The sequence below is a fragment of the Otolemur garnettii genome, unplaced genomic scaffold (genome assembly GCF_000181295.1).
Source record: "Otolemur garnettii isolate 467f Iridium unplaced genomic scaffold, OtoGar3 scaffold00009, whole genome shotgun sequence".
In the NCBI taxonomy this organism is placed as follows: Eukaryota; Metazoa; Chordata; class Mammalia; order Primates; family Galagidae; genus Otolemur; species Otolemur garnettii.
In genome coordinates this window covers 21,902,725-21,927,843 of record NW_003852404.1, presented here as the reverse complement: position 1 = coordinate 21,927,843, position 25,119 = coordinate 21,902,725, and the positions used below count along the sequence as shown (strand labels likewise).

At 36.7% G+C, this 25,119-nt stretch overlaps 1 protein-coding gene across 11 annotated transcripts in view; it reads right to left on the bottom strand.

Moving 5' to 3' along the window:
• The window catches only part of ROBO2 (roundabout guidance receptor 2), a 595,724-nt gene that overhangs the window by 514,286 nt on the left and 56,319 nt on the right, over positions 1–25,119 (bottom strand). For all 11 annotated transcript variants that reach the window (XM_023509678.1, XM_023509679.1, XM_023509681.1 and 8 more), the window contains exon 2: positions 21,243–21,569. In XM_023509678.1, coding sequence (XP_023365446.1) covers positions 21,243–21,569 — 327 coding nt within the window. The remainder of the gene's footprint in view (positions 1–21,242; positions 21,570–25,119) is intronic.

Genomic DNA, 25,119 nt, shown 5'->3' with positions numbered 1-25,119 from the left:
ACAATCGCTTTCTCACAAATCTCAGAAAACTTTTCCAAATCAAACTCATATCCTAATCTAACCTACTCTTTTTCAACTATACATTATGTGAACATCCATAATAGTTGTCCTGACCCACATAGCTAGATTCCAAAGAGAATCCTGTGAGTAGTATTCTTTCAAAAGTTCTTTCAACCCAATTCAGAGGTGCCTAAGGAGCGATGGGTTAATTAAACCCAACTACTGAAGGTTTCCACAGAATTATAGAAGAAACTACACTTAATTTCAAGACAAATCAGGAAGTCATTGACGATAAATAATCACCCGCAATAACCTGTCACATTGCCGAGCTATATCACACAGCAAGAACTGGACATTGTAAAGGGCCTGTCAGTTTTATGGCAGATAGTGCAGATGTAGATTTAGCAAATAAATATAATGTCAAAGAGTTCAGTCTTCATTTTGTGAACAAAGGATAAGATTTCTGAGTTCTTACTGGTTGAGTGAGTCAAGAGAGTCTGTGAAAATCTGCCCTTGGAAGATTAAGAATCAATTTTGGCTTCACAAACATTTTTATGACAGCACACACAAATATTAAATGTAAGGTGGGAAGGTCACTAGATAGAAAGATGTGGAGATAATTACATGAAAGTTTTACAAATGAGAATAAAGACAAAATAAAATCTAAAATTCATTATTTGCCACGATCTATTTTTCTCAATAAACAGGATGAGTTTTAAAAACCATGAAGATATCTTAAACTAAGCTGAATCCTATTTTTTTTTTTTGAAAATCTAATTGCAAGACTATTCTTGAGCAGAATATATTGGAATAAATTTTAGTCAAATGGACAGAGGAGTACAATGTATTTCCATCTTAGATTAACATTTCCTATAAGGCTCTTATTCTTTATTATTAGAATTCACTAATGAATTAAAAAAAAAACACTCAACAGTAAGGATGAATAGAAAAAAAATAAAAGTTTTTATAAATCCTATTTGAAATCTTGTTTATTATTTAAGAGAAGCAAAATAGTAGGTATTTGATGTGGTGTTTAAATTTTGTAATTTTATCACTTCAGTTGACCAAAAATTTAAGACTATAATTTTAATTTATTTAAAAAATGCCATGAGTATTTTTTTTTTTTTTTGTAGTTTTTGGCTGGGACTGGGTTTGAATCCGCCACCTCGGGCATATGGGGGCAGCGCCCTATTTCTTTGAGCCACAGGCACCGCCCTCCCATGAATATTTTTATGTAAGTAATTTTTGCATGTAATATTGTTTTCCAAGTCTTTCCAAGTAACTATTTTATCAAATCCAAAATGTGCTTGTTAAATAATTTATAAAAACATCACCAAACTCAGCAAAGCACAACTAAGGTCAAATCATTCTCATCCCAGCCTTAAACAATGGGATGCATTTAGGTTTTCAAGTGTAGGTGCAGAACTCCTCTAACTTCTGCAACTCTTGTATCATTAAATCTGAACACAATATGTCCAGTATTCGGCAGTGATCACACAGGTAGCTGAGCATGTTATTGTCTAAGCCAACGTGTTATGAGTCCTCAGATGATGGACTACACTGAGGCCAGATGTCAGAGGTGCTGAAATTGATAATCCATCAGTAATTTTCTACTTGTCGCAATAGCTCTGAACCGTTGAACTAAATAAATATGTTTAATCACTGACTGGTCAACTTATCAAACGGTGCCCTGGGCTGAGGGGAAGGACTGTCAAATGCAGAGCGAATAAAGCAACAACCAGCCACAGTGAAAGGCAAGAAAATCCCCGCATCTTCTATCTCCATCCCCTTCCATCCAACTCTGGGAATATAGATTTAACTTGAATTCACATAGGGAAAGCAACATGGAGGCTAACAAATTACACACAAATGCTTCCATAAAGTTGGGCTACATTTCTTTTATTTTTTTCAACATGCTCAAGTTCAGTGACAGGTAAACACACGAAGGCCAATAGTGAGCAAGGAGCCCCAGAAGAACTAACTGCACCACACCTCTATCAGGACACACAGCAAAGGTGGTTTGCAAATAACGCCACTCCGTCCCCACTCCTGGAACAAGAAATACTCTTCACTCCTCAAGGAAGCTAAGGGATTCACAACTGCCGAATATGAACAGTTACATGACAAGCTCATGCTGCACAAACATTAATCACAGTTAATGAGATAAAAGCTTTAGTAACATGTGACATTGGGGTAATAGATCAGCCATCCTTTCATTGAATGTGCCAACGGCTATGTGATTACAAGGCCCAACAATCATCACTGTCCAGGAATGGCACAAACAGGAGATTAGATGCACTGTACCGGCCACAAACACTAGAAACTTCTTCAACAAGGTTCAGGGAGGTACACAAAGAGCCTCTCAGTGTCAGTTCTCTGCGTCTTACTTTGCCAGTGCCATGTACAGGCAGCCATGACAGAAAACTCTTGAACTTGTTTATTCACACTTGTTTAATCCTGATTCTACACACTGACTCACAGACTGTGGGGCTAAGAAGATGGATGAGAGGAACCAGGGCCACGAAGGGGTCAGGGTCACGATGTCACTAAATCTCATTAACTACATCACTCAAGACACCAGCCACTCCAGAGGTCACTCTGACTGAGGACTCTGGTATAGGTAGAGGAAGACTACGCAGAGGAAATAAAACAATCTTTTCTTAGAACTGACATTGCATCCAAAAACAAAACTATTCTAAATTTGCTCTTGAGTTTCACATACATCTATTTATTAAAATAAATAGTTTTAAGAAATTTGGAATATGCTATCTCTAAACTTCCAAGAAAATAACAGACAGGGAGGCCCTAAAAAGCTAGTTAGTCCATGAATTACCAATTACTCTGGTCATTTTCACCATGTACAATTTGAGGCCCGTTGTATACATTAGCTGGTTTAAAAAGGTTAAACAGGGTTAGTGTTCCAAAGATAGCACAACGTTAGAAAGATGAAAGATGATTTTGTGGCAGCAGAAAGATTATTTATTTTAAAAGATGTTACAACAATATTTGTTACTAAACCACCACCTGGAAACTTTCAAGATATCACTATGCTTGAATGTGGAAAGACTTACCAAACACGTTTGTAACTTAAGATTACTCTAATTATCTGAGTGTAACTGCAAGGTACTTCTAAATGTTCTTTGAAAAACAAAAATTTTATGTTAGAATTTATCCAGTTTGAGTGAATTAGAGAGTAATTTATTCATACGCAAGGTATTTTTAACTTTTATTTTATTGAAATATTGAGCAAAATTGAATCCATTTCACAGATTATCAATTAAAGCCATACTGTGGACAAAAATGAAATTAAAACTCAGGGGAAATTTTATTTTTTATTTCTGGTAATGTTTAAAAATATGTTCTATAGTTTCCAGCATTTCTAAAATAGGAATATATTTGGAAAAATAATATAAAAATCAAATACAATATTAAGAAAATTCTAGAAATAAAACAAACAATAGCACTCACAGTGGAAGGGTCTGTATAATAATTCAGATAATACAGATCCACAGAGAGTACAAATGTAATATTGGTCTAATAAATGCTTGCTGTTGCAAATTATGCTATTTTTATGAAAATATGTTGATACATAGAAAGTATCAAACCTAGAAATTTTACATAAATAGGAATGAAAATTTTTTAACGCATGAACTTTAAGTCAAACATATAAGTAAAAAAAATCAATTTACTTGTCTTTTTAAATTTTGCTTTTCTTTTTTTAGAGAAACAAACAGAATTTAGCTTTATACCATGAATTTATACTTATACATTTTAAACTAGAAGAGATCAGAAATTTTGGTCCAGGGTGTACATAATCATTTTTAAAAAATAAGCATTGGAACTAAACGGCTGAATGAAAAAGAAAAAATGACTTAATTACATGGTCACGAGGTGAACAAGGGCTGTGCAAACATGGATATACTATCCAGAAATTCCTCAAAATACTGAGAAGATTCAGGAAATGCCTGATGTTATCAGCAGTATTATCAATTACTTATTTACAGTATTATCAATTATTTGTTATCAAATACAATTTGTCATCAACTATAATTCACATGAAGAAGCGATATAAAAATAAAAGAAGAGATTATCTAGGATAAGAAAAATATCTTCATGGACAAGGGGAAGGAAGTCCAGGTAAAAAGATCACAGCTGAGTTGGCTTGATATCCAAGGTTGCACCTTTCAGGTTCTGGAGGCAAAGCCCAGAGGATATGTTAAAAAAAATCTTTTCTCTAATGAACTTGGTCCAATAATTGCATGCTGGCTTTCTATGCAAGCTCAATTAGACCTCCCATTTTCTGGAGGACAAGTGACTAATGTAGTAGCTGAACCTTAAATTTAGGAAAACAGACCTGAAGCGATTACATTTGGACAGAAAGTCACAGAAGTAAGTAACAGCAGAAAAGGGCCAGAATCTCGCCTCTTAAATTATCCAGAATTATCTTTTCCTGACACTGTTGCCTGATGAAATGGGTACCTCATTTGTCACCCATGTCTGTTTCTTATCATCCGGGGCTTTGATGAAGTCATTTCATTTCTCTAAGCCTCAGTCTCCATATCCGAACAAAAAGAGGACTCCTGATCTCCAAACTTCCTCCAACCTGCCAACTGCCATACCCATGGTTTCATGATGACCTGACTCACTCAAAGGTCATTTTACTTTTTCTTGGATTTAATTCTATATTCATTTCTTATGAGAAAGCTTCCATTAATGCCCCTGTAATTAACATCAAACCCAATAGAATGAATGGGGGATTTTCTTATGCGCAGGGTAAGGACCCTTAAATAAGAATGAATAATGATAATATTTCCCAGAAGACAACTATGGCAGCCCTCAAGGATGATTAACTAGACCACTCCTTGTCTCTCTTTCTCCCCAGAAATAGAACAGTTCATTTGCATGTCATTTGATATAAAGAGAGATTCTAGCATATAATGGGTTATTACCATTGGGTACTTCATTAGTAAAGCTTTTCTTTATGATGTGTCAAAAAAGAAAAAGACAAAGCAAATTGAGATTCTTACATTTCTATTAAAGACATACACATTTCACAATTAGACTCCATCAACTTATCCATCAATCCCAAAGAACTAAATAAGTACTTAGGAATGATTTTGCAAGTTGACCCCTTTATAGGTAGTCCTATTTAACAATAGGCTTTTGAGAGAAGCTGCTTTTAAAAGGAAATCCTATATGAATATTAAACACAGCATTTTCCTCCTTCTAAGAATATTCAAAACAGACTCAGGAAGAAAATAAAAGTAAATCAGCCTTTCTATCAAGCTGCTCTTGAATCTGGACATGCAGGTCCTGGGGAATTATATGTTATAAATGAAGGGTTGGCCTACAAAATGCAATTAATTTAATTGCTTATAATCTCAACGGATTTTGAAATAAGATGTGTAAGATGTATGCACAAATGGGATTTTTCCAAGGACTTTTCATGTGGCATGATAATACTAAATTTAAGAGAATTATTTCTACTTTATGGAATACTTGTGAATAGTAAAGTGATGAGAATTAATTTGTAACTCAAAGGGCACCAGTCTTGTTATTTAGTTTCATTATCCTGGAGATTCAGTTTCCTTTGCAAGAACACATCAGATAAAGCTATATGAAAACACGTAGTTGTATGTAATTTTTTAGGTTTATTTCTGATCACAATATTATATTGGCTTTGGTTTGCCTATAATTCCTTAAGATCCCGGGAAAAACTCACTATAATCACAGTAAGCCTGATGAGGTAAATCTGCAGTCTCTATCCTCTGGTCCTTGTCTTTCCTCTCAGGTCAAATGGAACAAAGTCACTCTCTCTTTGGCATGATGGTTCTTGATGTGCTGGGCAATGGGATCCACTGAGGTCTTCCCTGCACTTAGATCAATAATCCCAATTCTTTCTGCTTTTCCTACTTATAATCTTAAATGTTTGATCTATCTCTTTTACTGGTATTAAAGTTGGAAAAGTGAATTTAAACTGAAACAGAACTATTAACAATAATCCATGTATAGTTTTAACAGCAAAGCTGAATTGCATTTATTAATCTGAACTATTAATGCAGTTTAGAGTAAGCTACTTCTTGGCAGCTATATAATGCACTATTCATTAAGTCACGTACTGGGTACTCCCGCTTAAGTCCCAACAACAACCACTCTCCCCTCACCTTGTCTTCCTCTTCCCCTGAAAAAATAAATAATAAAATCTATCATTGACCTCAAAAAACTATTAGGGAATAAAAATCATAAACAGGAAGATAAATTTGTAGAACTGTATGTATAATATCACAAAATGGGCTTGGCCCCCATGGCACAGTGTTTACGGTGTCAGCCACATACACCTAGGGAGCCGGGTTCAAACCCAGCCCAGGCCAGCTAAACAACAATGACAACTGAAACAAAAAATAGCCAGGCGTTGTGGTGGGCACCAGTAGCCCCAGCTACCTGGGAGGCTGAGGCAATAGAATCGCTTAAGCCCATCAGTTTGACATTGCTGTGAACTGTGACACATGACACTCTACCAAGGGTGACATAGTGAGACTCTGTCTCAAAAAAAAAAAAAAAAAGAATTACAAGATGAATTTATTCATTTTAAGCAGTGAATATTTGAATCCAAATAATTGAATTTTAGATTTTCTAAAACTATGAATTCATTAATGTTTCAGAAAAACACTTAAAAGTTCCTTGTAAGTCATTCTTATTTATATTGTTAAGGCCTACTTAAGATAGTTTGATAACTAATTTTTTAACTTTTTATTTTGAAATAATTATAGATTCACAGGAAGTAGTAAAGATGGCATGAGGTATCACCTTTAACCCAGTTTCTGTCTACTTGGTACATCTCACACAATTATCATACAACAGCAAACCCAGGAATTTTATATCATGTGTACTTGTATGTCATTTTTTTAAATCTTTTTTTTTTTTTTTTTTTTTTTAGTCTAATATAGAATCTCACTCTGTTGCCCTGGTTAGTGCTGTGGCGTCATAGCTGACAGCAACCTGAGACTCGTGTCCTCAAGCAATTCTCTTGTCTCAGCCTACCAAGTAGCTGGGACTACAGGCATGTGCCACCACGCTCAGGTAGTATTTCTATTTTTAGTACAGATGGGGTCTCACACTTGCTCATGCTGTTCTCAAACTCCTGAGCTCAAGCAATCCACCTGCCTTAGCCTCCAGAGTGCCAAGATAACAGGTGTGCACCACTGCACCCAGACTTGTTGTATTCCATTTCAACACAAGTGGACATTTGCATAGCCACTATCACAATCCAGACACAGACAGTTTCGTCACCATGAAACCACGCCCTTGCCATCCCTTCATAGCACAACCACTCCTCTCTCCCGCTGCGTCCCTGACTCTTGGGAGCCACTAATTTATTTTTCATCACTATAATTTTGTCATTTTGAGAATGCTATATGAAGGCAATCATTCAGCATGTGACCTATGGAAATGCCTTTTAAATTCCCCTTTTTTCTCAGCCTGTGAGATCCATCCAAGTCATTGAGCCTATCAGTAAGGGATTTCTTATTTTTGCTGAGTGGTGTTCCATGTCGGACACAGCACCACTAGTTAACCACTTTACCTATTAACGGTCATTTTAGTTGGCTTGGGCTTTCTGCTGCTACATAAAACTGTAGTTAAAAACGGTGCAAATTATGTAACCAAAATGTATGTACCCCTGTAATATTCTGAAGTTCAAAAAGAAAAGAAAAAGAAAGCTTGTGTACAAGTTTTTGTGTACAGATATAAATGATCATTTCTCTGAGATAAGGGCTAAGGAACGTATGCTAAGTGCACACTTAGTGCTCTAAGAAACTGTGGAACTATTTTACAGAGTAGCTGTACCATTTTACATTCTCACCAGAAATCTGACAGTTATTTTTTGGGGGAAAGGGTGGGGGGCTGTTCAAGAAGGTATGTAGTGACTTCTCCTGGTCTTAATCTGTAATTTCTTAAGATTAATAATGTTGAACATCTTTTAATGTGCTTATTTGCCATCCATGTATCCTCATTGGCAAAATATTCCTTCAGGCCTCATTCTATTTTCTAATTTAATTGTGTTTTACTAAATGTTGAGTTAACTTTATACATTCTAGATATTTTTTTGGTCAGATATGGAGTTTGCAAATATGTTCTCCAAGTATGTAGCATGCCTTTTTCTTTTTCCTCTTAAGTGAATCTTTTGGAGGATAAAAGTTTCTATTTTCATGAAAGTAAGTATATTAATTTTATCTTTTGGGTCTATGCTTTGGGTATTGCATATAATTCTTCATCAAATTCTTCATCAAATCCTAGAAACCAATGATTTCTGCCTATGTTATCAACTCAAATTGTTTATGGGTTTATGCTTTTCACACGAACGTGTGCTCCATTTTGAATTAAGTTTTTATAATATGTATGGTTACGTCAAGGTGTTTGCCTATTGCTATTCAATTGCTCTAGCATTAGGTGTTGAAAAGGCTATCCTTCCTGCCTTGCTTCATTTTTAAATTAAAAAGTAAAATAAATATAGCAATTTGAAAGCCAACTTGACCAAGGCTAATGAGACTCTATATTGAACTTAGAAGTCATCCGAGTCAGCAAATGTCTACAGGTACACACAGAAATTGAATAATGCATATTAGTATGTAAATGAGTCAAAAAAAACCTCTGAAAAGTATTGTATGCTATCATTGCTATCATAATCCTCCTTTTTCTATGAAACTTAGTCAAGTTATCTTTAGATATTAAATGATAGATGACTTGTCTTATAAATTGGATTCTTAATCTCCAAGCTGCTTTGGCCTGCAAACATGTCAATAAGAGCTGAAAGTGATGGATTTTACTGATACTGATATTTGACAGCTAGGAACTGTACAAAGAAAATCAAATTACTTGAATAAACTAATGAGCTCTCAAATGTCAATATATAACTAAATAAAAAAATAGGAAAGATTACTTTGTTGTTTCTTTCCTCAATACTCTATGAATCTCAGATGTGTAATGCCAAAACAATGCTCTGGGCCTCATCTAGTCCAGCATCGTCATTGCTTATATATAAAATGAATAATTGTTTCTGAGTAAAATATCTAAGACAAATGTTAATGAGGCTTCAAGTGTCAAATGATTGTGTTTGTTTGTTCAAGTCGATCAATGAAGATGTTTGGCATAGTGTAGAGAAAGCAGGCTTGAGAGCCAGGCTGCCAGGGTTCGAATCCCAGCTCTTCATTCTGTGTAAAAATGGTCAATTTAACTTTTTATACCTCAAGTATAATAGATAGGAAATTATAGTACCCCAATTTTACAGTTGTCTTGAGGATTGCATAAGCCATGAGCATATAACATAGGGACAAAAACTGGCCTTTGGGGAGCACCATGATTATTACTCATTTTTGCCTACAGAAATCATTTCGCTGGTTCCACAACTCTCTTGTCATAACCAGTGTCCTCTTCCTTTTTGTTCCCACAGCAGGACAGCTCTGCCCTGTCACTCTCAGTTACCACATTCTATCCCATCCTACTGAACATTCCTTGACGGCATGAGCCATGCCTTTTTTTTTTGCTTTGTTTTGTTATTATTTTCATTGTTTCTTGGTGGTGGAAAAAAATAACACAAAATATAACCCCTCGGCCATTTACATATAACACAATCACTGTTGAGGCCCTGGGCCTCTTAAACTCCTCTGTTCTCCTGGTGATCAGGAAACACAATAAAGGACTCTAATTGATTTAAGGAAAAACGCTGAACATCCTCATTCAATAGGAATAAGCAGAAAAAGCAAGGAGGAAAGGCAGGAAGGTGAATTTATATAAAACAGTTGATGTTAAATATGCCTTAAATGATAAAAAGAAATTATTATATTATGGTTTTTTATAGATCTATAGAGAGAGAAAGAAAAAAGAGAGAAAAAACTTTTTTCCCAAAACCTCAATACAGACATAGATAACCAAATAAAAAACAAAATGATGGCCTTTATAAATACTAAACAGTACTCATGTAACTAAAAAAAGGGCCTGATTCTCAGAAAGAAGTATATTCATTTCTCAGTGTCCAGTAGGATGGGGGAAAAGGTCCCCAAACCCCCACAAATATCAAAGTCCTGTTTGTAAAATGGCATCATATTTGTATAAACTGCATACTTGTGCCTGTATACCATAAATCAGGTCTCCATTACTTGTAATACCTAATGCAAGATAAATGCAATGCAAATAATTGTTATACTGGATGGTATGTATTATTTTTATTGTTATATCATGATTTTTAATGTTTTCAAATACCTTTGATCTGTAGTTGTTTGAACTGTCAGTTCAGAGTTCACAGGTATATAGACCTCCTGTATCACAGAGAGCCCCTTCCCTTCATAGATGCCAATTTACGTTCAATTTCCAGAAGCTCCCTGTGATGCTACCCAATGGCCTATGGCAGCAGCCAGACTTTTCCTGCTACCCGACTTCCTTGTTTGCTTCCTTTTGCGGGCCAATTGCACAACAGTCACTTGCAGGGGATAAGTGGCTAAGGGGTATTTGGGGTGGTGAACTTTCTGCAAAAAAACAAAAAAGTAAAACACAAGAAACGCACCTACTAACCAGCTAGGATTTACCAGGCTCTGGGTCTATTTATCTGTCTGGCGCACCCTCCAGGCACCTCTCTCTTCTACAGTCCTTTCTTGAATTCTTTACAAGGGCCACAGCTACAGTCTGCATGTTTGTGTTTGCCCCAAATTCATATGGTGAAATCTTAACTCCCAGGGTGATGGTATTAAGAAGTGGGGCCTTTGGGAGGTGAGTGGGTCATGAGACAGCCCATGCAAATGAGGCTGGTGTCTTCCCACCTGGAGGAACACAGTGAGAAGGAACCAGCTATGAATCAGGAAGCAGGACCTCACCAAACCCCAGTCTCCCACTCTGATCTCAGACGTCCAGTCCCCAGAACTGTGAGAAATACATTTGTTTTTCATAAGTTAGCCAGTGTGTAGTATTTTATGATAGTAACCTGAATGGACTAAGACAGCCAGAAACACGAAACTATGGACTGATGCCAGAGCAGCCCCAGGAGGGAGATATGGGAAACCTCAGAGAGTTTCAGAAGCTACCTCAAGCAAGGACCAATGTTGCTTTCATGGACTAGTTCCTAAAAAACACTGACAAAAGAATGCATGAAGATCTTATATTGGTCAACAATGTATAAATACTTTCAAATAAGAAATGGGTGGTTGGGAATGGTTTTGCTTTGAAAAATCTCTGAAAAGTAAAAATCAATCTTAATGGCATATGGAGGAGAGAATATGTGAATACTATGAGTGAACCTCATTCTCTAGTTATTAAGCTACAGACTCTTACAAACTTCTATACAGGAAAAAACTTTTCAGAGTTAAACAAAACATCACCTACTGCCTTTACTTCAGTATGGGTATTATAATTGTGAGAAACAGAATCAGTCTAAAAAAGAAAAACTGAAGACCCATCATCCCACTGAAACATAAATCTTGGGACAAAAATTTATGAGTTGCTGCACAAAATTACATTTCTTAACTATATTTTTAACCCACACACATTTTGAGTAAAAACAAACATTTGCTCTACATCCTAGTTGAAATGTAGTAAAATAAAATTCTATGGTAGAAAAATTCTTCAAAACCCTGGATATTTTTTCCTATATTTATCTAAAAACAGTTACCAGATTTGAAACCAGAACAGAAAACGTCAGAACCCCAATGTGCTTTGTCTTTTTACCTCTTGGTGTCACTATGAATTTTTTTCCCTAACATCTGTGGATGCAGTGTATATGATTACAGAGCTCTGGATTATACTCAGAATAATCCTGTTGATGAGAATAAATTTTTTACAGTAAAGGACACCAAGATTTCACTTCATTTATGTGTTTTCCCTGGAGTCAGTTAAGTCAGGCTAATTGTAAGTGAATGGTAACTCTAGATGTATTCAGATAGTTTGAAGATAGTTGATTCAATCAACAGAAAGAAACCTGATATGAACATACAGCATTATACATATTTAAATAGATCAGAAGTTCAAACATGTTCACCAGCTGTAGCAGTTTCACACCTTCATTTGTGAAGATCAAAGGAGAGAACTATATTTGAAAGCACTTGATGCGGTATCACAAAATTAAGAGGCACAGTCACAAAACAGCCCAGAAAACAAGTTCGCCTGGTTATGCAAAGTACCTTGAGCTACGAGTGTTCTTCCCTTGTTGGTTTATTCCTCCCTACCCCTACCATCAGCACCAAAAAGATAGGAAATCTCCTCTGATATTCGTAGAAATAAAACTAGAGAAAACTAGGAAAGAGGAAAAAACAGTTGCTCCCATTTGGAGCAACTTTAGTCCAACTCACTCTCTCTCCTGTATTTAGAGCAAATGTTTGTGTGTGTCTTTATTTGTTTTAAGACAAACATGAAATGGTATTAGCAGAGGTCAGTTTTCTCACTTCCAGACATACTTAACCAACTTCTATTATAATCACTCATATTTCTTATTCTGAATTTTCCAGACAAAGAAAAGAAAACCCCAAGATATTTAGATGGAAAGTAACCTACAGGTAGAAAGGTAATGTCAATAGGCCGGGCACTGGGGCTTACACCTGTAATCCCAGAACTCTGGCAGGCTGAGGTAGGTGTATTGCCTGAGCTCACTGGTTCAAGACCAGCCTGAGCAAGACTGAGACCACATCGCTAAATATAGCCAGGTGCTGTGGCAGGCGCCTCTAGTCCCAGCTACTTGGGATGCTGAGGCAAGAGAATTCCTTGAGCCCAAGAGCCTGAGGTTACTGTGAGCTATGACATGACAGCACTCTATTGAGAGTGACAAAGTGAGACTCGGTCTCAAAAAAAGAAGAAAAGAAATGTCAGTTATTTTGAGGAAAGATGTCAGCTTCTCAGAAGACAGAAAATTGCCTGTTTTCAGGACAAATAATAAATAAAAATAGGACAGAAAATGAAGTAAAAACTCAAATGGCAAGATTATTTAACTTAATTGGGGTCAAAGTTGCAATACTTACTTAAAGATTTATTAGAAACTTCATGGCCATTCAACATTTTCATATAGTAAATTTTCTTTACTTTTTTTTTTTTTTTTTTAGTCAGAGTTTCACTTTATTGCCCTCAGTAGAGTGCTCTGGTATCATAGCTCACAGTAACACCGAATTCCTGGCTTAGGTGATTCTCTTGCTGCAGCCTCCCGAGTAACTGGGACTATAGGTGCCTACCGTAATGCCTGGCAATTTTTTGTTGCAGTTTGGCTGGGGCCAGGTTTGAACCTGCCACCCTCGGTGTATGGGGCCAGTGCCCTACTTACTGAGACACATGTTACAATTAGTAAAATTTTAAACTTTTTAAATTAATTGAAATTTAAATTATGGACATATGACCCGCTAAATCTAACACAAGGGTCATTCAAATACTTATCAAATACTAAAAATGTTTCATGACTGCGCTTTACAATAAAGAGGAAAGTTGGATACAGTTAATTCAATGACACTAATGAATATAATTTAATCTATGTTTAAAAATTACATATAAATTCTTCAAAAACTTGAATGGAATTATCATATGAATCAGCAATTCTACTCTTGGGCATATACTCAGAAGAATATTCAAACGAAACAATTATGTCCACACAAAAACTTGTACAAAATTGTATCTAGCAGCATTGCTCAAAATGGACAGAAAGTAGAAACTATCTAAGTGTCTGTCAAATAATGAATGAATACATGCTTTCTATTGATACCATGAAATAGTATTCAGAAGAAGGAGAGTGAAGTCCTGACATGTGCTGCAATGCAAATGATACTTGAAAACATGAATAGTAAGGGAAAGAATCCAGTCCCCCAAAATCATATACTACGTTATTCGATTATATGAAAATAGAACAGGCCAATGTATAGTTACAGAAAGTAAATTACTCAGGGCTGGGGTCAGAAGGTCCAGTAAGGACAGGAATTCACTGCTAATGGATGCAAAGTTTCTTTCTGGAGTGATGAAAAATTTCTAATTAGATTGTGGTATTGGTTGCCAAACACAGTGCAGATACTAAAAAGCAGTGAACTGCAGATGATAAGGCATGTGAATTATATCTCCAGTAAGCATTTTTTAAAAAGCTCTCTATAGCTTCATTTAACTTTTCTGTTTATAGAGTATAAAGGTATTTTTCCCAGATAAGTTTCATTTACAACCAAATATGTAATAATGTACACATTTATGGACATGAAGATATCAAGGAAATTATTTCCTCCAGTTCATTTTTAATGACACTGGTGCTCTCTCACATGCAGGTCTGTCTTTTCCATACAACCTCTCTTCCTTGTAGAGATAAACTGTTAGATTGGGTGGTTAATCAGGAGCAGGTGGATTGAAGATGGGTGGCAGGTGGGGTTAGGCTATTGTGGCTATTTTTGGCTGGCTTGGGTCAGGCTGGCCTGAGAGGATGTGGGAATGGAGCTAATCAAAACCTTGAAGGTGGGTGGTTTGGGGAAGCTGGTTGTTTGGGGGGACTGATATCCCAGGGACTTTCTGACAAGGATATATATATATATATATATATATATATATGAGTTGTGATGGGAGCAGAGTTGATCAAGACCCTAGAAAACTTCCAAGAAGCAGCTGATATCCTCAAAGTTGTATATAAAATCCAGGACTGTGCTCTTCATGACACCTGCAGTCGCTAGAATGAGGCCCGTCTTGCTATCGAAGTGATTAAATAAAATCTTCCTTTCCTTGCTAAAACTATACTTGCTCTTCCTCTCATCTATTATTTCAGCGATGACCTAGAGTGGTCACTGCATCGCGCTAACGAAAGCACCAATTTAGTTTTGGATTTAAAGTAAACAGGATCATTATGTTTGCAGAATGCTTCATAGCTTTGCTATTTTAGCAATCTGTGACCTATAAATAATGCAAGACCTTCTCCTTCTCTAAATGACTTCCGAGCACCCTAAGTCTTGACAGAGAAAAAAAGAAAGGAGGGAGGGAGGAAAGGAGGGTGGAAGGGAGGAAGGGAGGAAGGGAGGGAGGGAGGAAGGGAGGGAGGAAGGGAGGGAGGAAGGGAGGAAGGAAGGGAGGAAGGGAGGGAAAGAGAGAGAAGGGAGGGGGGCAGGAAGGAAAGAAGAGAGAAGCACACAATCCTTCAGGCCTGGAATTCAATCTATTTCTAGTTCCCCAATTGAATTAGGACTTACATCTGTTCTCACTTTTGTAGCTACATCAAATGGCAACTTTTGGACATTTGGTCATTTTATTTATCACAGCAAAGGTAAATTGTAGCTAATCTGAAATGTTCCTGTATCTGTATTTTGCTTGAAAGAAGGAAAGTGAAAAAAAAAAAAAAAAAAAGGTCCATTTCTACGTGACCCTAACCTTTCAACCACAACCTCCTCGCCACTACCGTGTTAGCACCTCATGTCATCTCCCTTCTCGTCACTGGCATAGTGCTGAGAAAAGGAAACGGAAAAAATAATCTGGGAACTTCATCAATTTTTCATGAATTTTCATTTAGGCCAGAACCCCCTCTTACCCTGGTCGATAGATCAAGCTGCTGTCATATATTTACCACCTGGGGCTACAGCTGCTATCTCTAGAGGCTGCGCTGACTGGCGGCATCACAGGCAGCCACAGTCTCTGTGCTCCTCCTGCTCCGTGTGCACGGTGCACAAGTGTGCGGACAGAAAATCCTACCTGCACCAGCGACACCGTGGCTCTCCCCTGGTCCCACTGGAAAATTAGCATATTAACTTCTCAAGTGCTGGGCCCCTTGCTTATGTATTTTGCAATTCTGTTTTTTAAGTATAAAAAATGACATTTTGGGCCCAAAGACTTTTCTTGAGTCCAAATGACTTGAAAAGCACTTTTCTAGATTATTATTTTTATTGCAAACCAACGGGGAAAAAAGCAAATATGAAGTAAGTGATTCAAAGTCCCCTGGAGCTGATTCATTCTGGATGTATTTTGCCGTCTACTGTGTTGTTCCATTACACCTGGCTGAAGCCCACATTAGAGGAAAGCAGAAAAAGGGGATAAACACAGTAAGATAAGGAACTGGCTGACTTCCACACAGCTAGTCAAAACACACAGTAATCAATAACATTTCACCTTTCATATTCTAGCACAATCCAAGATTTTTGATATTAAAAACCAAGGTGAAGCAAAAATGGTCAAAAATTGTTCAGATTTTTAAGTCAATAATCATTTCACAATCAAAGTTTTAACAGGTTTGTCTGATACTTAGCAATGTGCTCTTGACTACTTAGACTCACCTAGATAATAGTCCCCTAGGGGGCATGTTGTGATATCTGGAGACATTTTTGGTTGTCACACAGGGCTGGTGGGAATCCCACTGGCATCCTGTGGGCAAAAGCCTCTAAACCTTCTTCAATGCAGAGCACAGGCCCTCCCAAAATAAAAAATTATCCAGTCCCAAATGTCAGCAGTGTGCACCCTCTGAGGTGCCCTGCCCTAGTTCCGTACACCCCCTTCAGAGCAACAGGCTGGAGAGAGTGGGCCATTTGCTAGTCCCATGTCACCGGCCCCTCACTCTTCAGCTGCTGTGCTCTGTCCTCACCACTAGAGCCACAGGGGCTGTTTATTTGATCACCATGTGGTATATGTATTATTTCAATCTCTTTTTTATTTATAAAAATATTTATTGGCTTTTCTGGTTCACTCACTGCTCATCTTGTCACTCGGATAGCTCTCTTTAACTTAAAGCTCCCGTGAGGCTCTTCTTCCCTTGTCCATCATTAAATATCCTGTCTCAAGAAATAGGAGTGGTCTCAGCCCTTATTAACCACCACCTGCATACAGCCTACCTGGGCAATCACCTTTACTTCTATCTGTACCCCTGGCTTCAACTTCTATCTGAGAAAGACTTCGGTTCTCAATTCCAGAATCTGTTTTTGTTTTTTAATGGAACATGAGATATAAAGCTTGATATCTCTTTGGAATGTCAGACAAGGCAGTCGCAGCTTGTCACAGTCTTCTATTCTCACCAGGGTTACTTGTTCTGAACCCCCCAACAGTATGGATGTTAACACCATATACCCGGCCACTCAGCAAAGAAGAAGAAGAAGAGGGGGAGGAGAAAATCTGTTCATGACTTTCTATCCCTTCAAAGTTACCATACAGTAATATGGTTTATAATCCCGAAATGTGTTCCAAACCATTTCCTCCTTTCAATCTTCACTGCTATATTTAATTTAGAATCTAGCATCAACTCTTTTCTGAATTATTTGACAGCTACTTAACTCCTCTCTAACTTCAGTCATCACCCATTTAACACAGGCTTCAATTCTCTTTCAAAGACTCTTCTTTCTCATAACAAAAAGTCTAGATTTTGATTCAGCACATCCCTATTAGCCTAACTTTATCTATCCCCAGCCTCATTTTGAGCTACCTGCAGTTCTCCAAATTCACAGCCTTCTTTCCAGCTTCCATTGTTTCTACCAGGAAGATCTTTCCGTTCAGTTTCCACCTGGGACACCATCACCTGACCTTCAAATTGCATATCTTTTCAGAATCAAACTCATCTATCCCAGAAGAATTAAATATTTTCTGTCTGAATTCCCATAGTATCTTTCATAGATTTCTATAATAGCTCTAATGCTTGCTATTTAATTTTGTATAACCATTATTTATTTATCTGTTTGTCATCCCAAGTAGACTGTGAGCTCTTTAAGACTAGATTGGATTGTGTCTTTTTCATACCTTATCAAACTTTTCAGTATATATATATGTTCTCTGTTAATAGGTGAGGACATAGGAAGACTGAAAATGTAAGTTGAATATTCTAAAACATGTGAGTCAAACATTTATATAAGCTGCAGCTATTCCTCTATCATTTCAAAAATACTCCTCATTTCTTAATAGGTATTGAAAATGACAATGTGTTCACCCAAAATTCACATTAACATGTTTTATAAAGTATGTAAGGAAAGAGAGAAGGCTGGTAAATTAATGGAAAGAGGAGCAACATACAAATGAATATTTTTTGACCTTGTGATGCCTTAAGTTGTACAATCTGTTGACATGGCATTAGAAGAAATCATTTTATTCTCTAAATAAACCCAATTTAGAAGCCTTCTTCTTTTTCTCTCTAGGCCATAAGTAAGTCTAGCATTTCTCAAAGTTCATTAATTTTGAAATAAAAAAAAAAGTTACTGTCACATTATATGAAAAAAAATCGTGGTTTAAAATTTACCTCCTAAAATGGCTTGATTCATAATTAATGATGCAATTAGGAAAGAAAGAAATCCTTTTAGATGAAATAAAAATGAAAGATGCTTATATTCTGTAATTTTAACATAGCTAAAGGTTGGGAAAAAATAATAAGTTTACAAACATCCAACAATATAATGACAAGCCAACTTAGATAAACTTTAATTTTGAGAAGTTAACTTTTATTAAGGATTTAAACTGTGAAAAATCATAAATTCTTAGTCTTCATTTATGTAAAATAGATGAGATTTCATTTAGTGTTTCTTCACATATGGCACAACTCCTTACAACTAAAAACTAGAAGCTTCAAGATCTAATCTAGGATTTCTCATAAACTTACTGTCTGAGTTTTGGTTTTCTAACCTTCCAGGTATCATTACTGTTACCTATAAAATGGCATAATAATGCCTGTCATATTTCCCTAAAGAGATTTGCTGAGGGGCAGTGCCTGTGGCTCAGTGAGTAGGGTGCTAGTCCCATATACCAAGGGTGATGGGTTCAAACTCGGCCCTGGCCGAACTGCAACAAAAAAAAATAGCCAGGCATTGTGGCAGGTGCCTGTAGTCCCAGCTGCTCAGGAGGCTGAGGCAAGAGAATCACCTAAGCCCAGGAGGCCGAGGTTACTGTGAGCTGTGTGACGCCAGGGCACTCTACCAGTAGGGTGATACAGAGAAAAAACAAAAGATTTGCTAAGGAAAAAATTAACAAAATTTGGCATTATAATATTTCAATGTTTGTGGGTGGCTCCTGTGGCTCAGTGAATAGAGTGCCACCCCATATACCAACCTGGCCAAACCACAACAAAAGAAAAAGCTGGTCATAGTTGCAGGCACCTGTAGTCCCAGCTACTCGGGAGGCTGAGGCAAGAGACTCACTTAAGCCCAAGAGCCGGAAGTGCTGTGAGCTGTGATGCCACAGCACTCTACCCAGAATGACAAAGTGAGACTCTCTTTAAAAAAAAAAAATATATATATATATATATACACACACACACACACATATATTTCAATGTTTGAAAAATTACATAAATAATATATTTCAAGATAAGAGTGGAACAGTTAGGAATGTTAGCATTCTTGAAGTTTGTGTGTATATGCCAAATCTCACTGAACTACATTTAATTCTAGCACTTTTTAAAGTGATATTTTATAAAAATAAAATTTCTCAGTATCCAGGGTCAAATTCCATGGTTAAATTTCTAATGCTCATATCTCAAGGTACTTCACAAATAAAAATGGTCTTGGGCAGCACCTGTGGCTCAAAGGAGTAGGGCGCTGGCCTCATATACCAGAGGTGGCAGGTTCAAATCCAGCCCTGGCCAAAAACTGCAAAAAAAAAAAAAGTGGTCTTAAGATTCCTCTAGTCTTTTCTAATTAGGGTCATGCATTGAACACATTACAAGTATCAGGAGACTCTAGGTTTCTCAGCAGAAACTATAAAACAGAAGACTGTACACTAGAAAAACAGAAGCTTTCACTAGGATGGGTACCTAAGAAATAGTATGGCCTGGGCAGGGTGGCTCAGGCTTATAATCCCAGCACCTGGGGAGCCTAAGGTAGGAGGATTGCTTGATGCCAAGTGTTAGAGACTAGCTTGGGCAACATGTAGGCAAGTCCTTTCTCTACAAAGAATAGAAAAAAAAAATAGCTAGGCATAATATATGTACCCACATTTCTAGCTACTCAGGAAGCTGAGGCAGGAAGATGACTTGAGCCCAGGAGTTAGAGGTTACAGGAAGCTATGATCAACCACTCAAGCCACTGCACTCCAGCCTGGGCAACAGAGCAAGACCCTGTCTCTAAATTAAAAAAAAAAAGACAAAAACCATATCACTGTTACATGCGCCCATAAGCTATAATTTAGCACTTCCTTCCCAGCTATAAAAATAAGACTCAAGCATCCTGAAATATTTCAACTCCCTTATTCTCAAACATCTGCTTTATAACCAGAAAGTTGAAGAATACAAACGTTTTTATTCACAATTAATCATAAATAAAGTCCTCAAAATAGATAAGTTAATATCAAAATGTTATGCTCTTATTGGAATTGTAGCCCAAATCATCACCCATAAATCAGAAAGGAAATATATCATGTTTTTTAATTTGTTATAGAAAATGACCCATGAATTTATGTAGTCAATGTTCAAATACATGCAAAACATTGATATCTTGATTTGCCACCACTATTTGGTCTATGGAATGAATAAATAAATATGTAAAAGTGCCAAGGAAATCCTCCTATATAATAAGATCATGTTCCCACAGAAAACAGATTTCTTCTTTGGTGAGTTTCATCTAAGATTGTTGGTGTAGTCACCCCTCCATACCTAGGGTAATAATTCCGAACTTCAGCCTGAAAGTAAAACAACTAATACAAGCTAGAGAATAGGAGAATATTTTAAAAGTTGCCTGATAAAAGTTAGATGTCGAAGCAAATACATATGTATATGTATATCCAGTAGAACCTCTGTAAGTTTACTACACAAGGGACTATAACAAAGTGGTCCAAATACGGAAGTGGTCAACATGAGGAACTAGTCCTACTGCACATTAAGTATGCATAGTGCACATCCTATTTATGAAAATTAGGTCAACTTAAGGAGGTAGTCAATGTAGGGAGGTCATCAGCTATGGAAGTTCTACTGTATATAAATCATTTATATAGAAGTAGATAACTGAAATAGTACAGTATTGAATTTATGCTGCATATCTGATGCCATGTTAAGCATAAACTTTTCATTTTAACATAACTACATTTAATAATTATCTCTTAATAATTCTAATTTTAAACATGAAGAGCATGATTGAAACCTGCTTTCATATACCATATAAATCACCACATTAATTTAATAGCAATAAATTCATTGTAACATCCTGGGTAGGTATTATTTTGGCTAGATCCCTATACAGATGGCAAAGTAAAATTATGCAGAGTATGTTGGTGTTTTTATTCTTTTGGTCTTTAGCATCTATGGAAGCAAAACAAAGTTTACTCAAAATAAATAAAAGCAAATACGTGTGCTCATTACGTTCACTTACATGCCACTTCCAGAGACGCGTTTCGACTCACTGCTTCCCCAAGATAGTTCCTTGCAACACAAACGTAGCTTCCTTCGTCCGGTTTACTTCTACGTCCATGGACAATGCGCAGGAAGAATAAGGATCCACTGGGCAGAAGCATCCTGTGGGAACGGGGATCATCCTTGTCCGTCTCCACCCGCTCGCCATCCTTGTACCACTCAATGGTGGGAGTCGGCCGGCCCTCTGCCTTGCAGTTCAGAGTGGTGGGCTCTCCCTTAGAGACTATGACATCCGAAGGGTGCTCCACAATCCGTGGAGGAAAGTCTTCTTGGCGAAGACGAGATCCTGAAAGCATGACAGAATGGAGACAAGCTTTACTCCTTTTTATCTACATCTCCTATTTCACTTAGGTTCATGAAGATGATGTTAAACTGTTCAGTTCTTCAACTGAATTACTGAATATGCTTATTTTATCTACGTTTCACTCTTTTGTTCTTTAGGTGTGCCCTAAGTCATCCCAACTCCCTTGTGGAATGTGGCAATATAATAATAGCAATGAATTAATATGTTAATTCTAATGATTTAGGTTTAACATGTTCTATGCATCACGGTGAGCTAGAGTAAAAGACAGTAAGTGATTTTCTTTTGGGACCAACCTGTTGGAATGGGTACTAAGATGAATTATAAAACTAATTCCCAGGTCGGTGCCTGTGGCTCAAGGAGTAGGGCCCTGGCCCCATATGCTGGAGGTGGTGGGTTCAAACCCAGCCCTGGCCAAAAACCAAAAAAAAAAAAAAACCACCTAATTCCCCATCCTCAAAGTGTTGATCCTAAACTGGGAAAGAAAGCCAAGTGGACAAGTGCCTAGAACACACACACCATGCTGGTACTGTGTCACCAGACTTTAACACAAAAAGAGACCCACAAGTTATGTACAAATATTAACACTATATATTGTGAGTACATGGTCCCTAAAGCATATGAGATGTTTACAGAATACAGAAGTAACAATAAAAACCAAAAATAAAAAAGAAGATGCCAAAGTATTCAACTAATGAGGGGCCCATTATAGTTTGAAAGTCAGTAACATATTATTAAATGTAAAAGATCTGGACACATAGGCATAGACTCTGATCTTACATCAAGAGTTTTATGAACTTTTCATGTTACAGGTGTGTGGTATGCTGCAGTCAGTCACCTTGTTTGAGTATCCTTCTATGTGGTATCGGTAGGCAGTTAGCTACGTTCTCTTCACTGCAAAAATTATTCTACTGTTAAAAGTAAGAAAGTCAATTGTCCATGCCAGTATGTTGGTATTTATTACGTTATATTATAGTTCCCTACCTTAGTAGGCTTTGGGCCTTCATAAGGCATGAACAAGACCTGAAATACACTAATACTTATTAAATGGAATAAATATAATAGATTCATATAAGAAAAAAGAGGGGAAATATCAAGGCCATCTAATAATATGAGTTGGAATGAGCACTCAGAGAAACTCACTCATTCATCATCATTATGTAAAATAAACTGTGTGACATAGAGATGTTAGTGTTGTCACATCAGGATATTCTTCCAGTAACTTTACTCTCACTGTTATAACAACTTCAAAAGAACACCCACAATCTAAAAGTAAGAAGTAGAACTATAAAACGAATTTTTGTAGCCTTGCAATAAGCAAAATATTCTTGGATGGGAAGTCTTGGATGAGAGGTCAAAACCATAAAGGACAAAAGAAGAAACAGATAAATTGGACTTCACAACATTTATCAATGTTTGTGCTTGAATGCACACATCGACAAGTAAAAGACAATCCAAAGAATTTGAAAAAATGCTTTCAAATGATATATCGGATAAGGAATATATGAAATTTGGAACAAATTTGGAAAGGAAGTTAGAAGTTAGACAAATCACCAGGTAGCCCATGAAAAGATGCTCACGGTCACTAGATGTTAGGGAAATGCAAATCAAAACCACAGTGAGGTATATTCCACACTCACTGGGACAGCTATAATAAAGAAAAAATGTAAAATAAGAAGTGTCATGATATGAAAAAGGTAAAAGCCTCACACATAGCTGGTGGAAATATAAAATGGCACAGTCACTTTGTAAGAAAATCTGAATGCTTCTGAAAATGTCAAACATGTTTTCATACAAACCAATAATTCCATTCCGAAGTACATACCTCCCCATCTGAATCTGCATATCCACACAAAAATGTCTCCATGACTATTCATAGCAGTATTATTCACAATAGCCAAAAAGGTAAAAATAACTCTTAATGTCCATCAAGTGAATGGATGATGAATGAATGAATGTTCAAGATAAATAAATAAAATATGGTATATCTATACAATGAAATATTACTCAGCAACAAAAAGGAAGAAAGTATTCACATAGGTGAACATTGAATACAAGAATGGAAGCAGCTAGTCACAATGGACTAAATAAATGTTGTTATCATTCCATGTGAAATATCCAAAATAGAAAAATTTGTAAAGATAAAAAAGTACAGGGTGCTGCCCCAAAAGTCACCTATAATGTAGCCATACATAGGGAACATAGAAAATTGTATCTAAATGTACCTTTATTTAGAAAATATGCATTACAAAATTTTATGAAGAGATGGCCAAGAGGGAGAGAATATTTAGGGCTTGGGGGAGAGAGGACAGAGAAGTTACTGCTAACAAGGTGACATTTCTTTTAGGGGTGATGAAAACAATGTAAAATTGATTATGGTGATGGTTGCACTGTAATGTGAATGTAATTGAAAAACTATTGTACTGTACACATAAAATGGATGAATTTTATGATATGAATTATGCATTGTATCTCAAGAAGTTTTGTGATACTGTGAACACGTTTAATATAGGGTATGCAATGATTTGTATACACTCCTAACCACAACTGGGTCATTTTCTTCATTTCTAATTTTAGACTTTAAACATAATCATCAGGCCTACAGTAGCTATTTAGAGCATAAAATAAAGTTAAAAGTTGCTACCACCCAGATATAGAGAGAGATGCAGAGGTTAGAGACATAGAAAGACAAATATAAATGCATAAAAATACAGATATAATCTAAATTTCAAGATGTCATTTAATTAATTAAATTATGATCTCCCATAAATTCACATAATCACCCAACTGTCCTTCAGATGGAGTGAAGGGGATAAAACTTAGGTAATTCTATGAATTCTTTGAAATTGTGTATAAAATTGGGTATGATTGTGCAGGGTAGGGGTTAAGTAGTGGTAGTAGAGGCTGGCATAGTTTACATCAAATTTTGAAAGGTGTCTAAAAATACAAAAGGCTGGTCATTTGCATAGTTTAAGTTAGAACGTAGCACTAAACTACAGGGTATTTTCTGTTATTGGCCAAAACAACTCTATGATTTGGTCAAAAACCAAAACTGATTTGTCAGCCTAACTCATTGGGTCCACAGAACTGAATAGTAGAGGGGGCTGCTCATCACAGGACAGGCCATGAGAGTCTAACCCTATGAGTCTGACCAGGTGTACTCCCTCAAGGAGTAACACAAAGATGTGATGAATGCTTGAGGTGATGAATATCCCAATTGCTCTAAGTTGACATGATGTAAGATTGTATCAAAACATCACATGTAGCCCATAAATATAAACAACTGTTATGAGGGTGGATTGCCTGGACACAGGAGTTCAAGACCAGACTGAGTAAGAGTGAGACTCTTGTCTCCACCAAAATAGGAAAAAAAGAAAATAACCAGCCAGCTTTGCAATGGGTGTCTGTAGTCCCAGCTACTCCGTAGGCTGAAACAAGAGGATATCTTGACCTCAAAAGTTGAGGTTGCTGTGAGATAGGATACTACAGCACTCTATCTCAATAAATAAATTAATTAATTAACATTTTTTTTAAT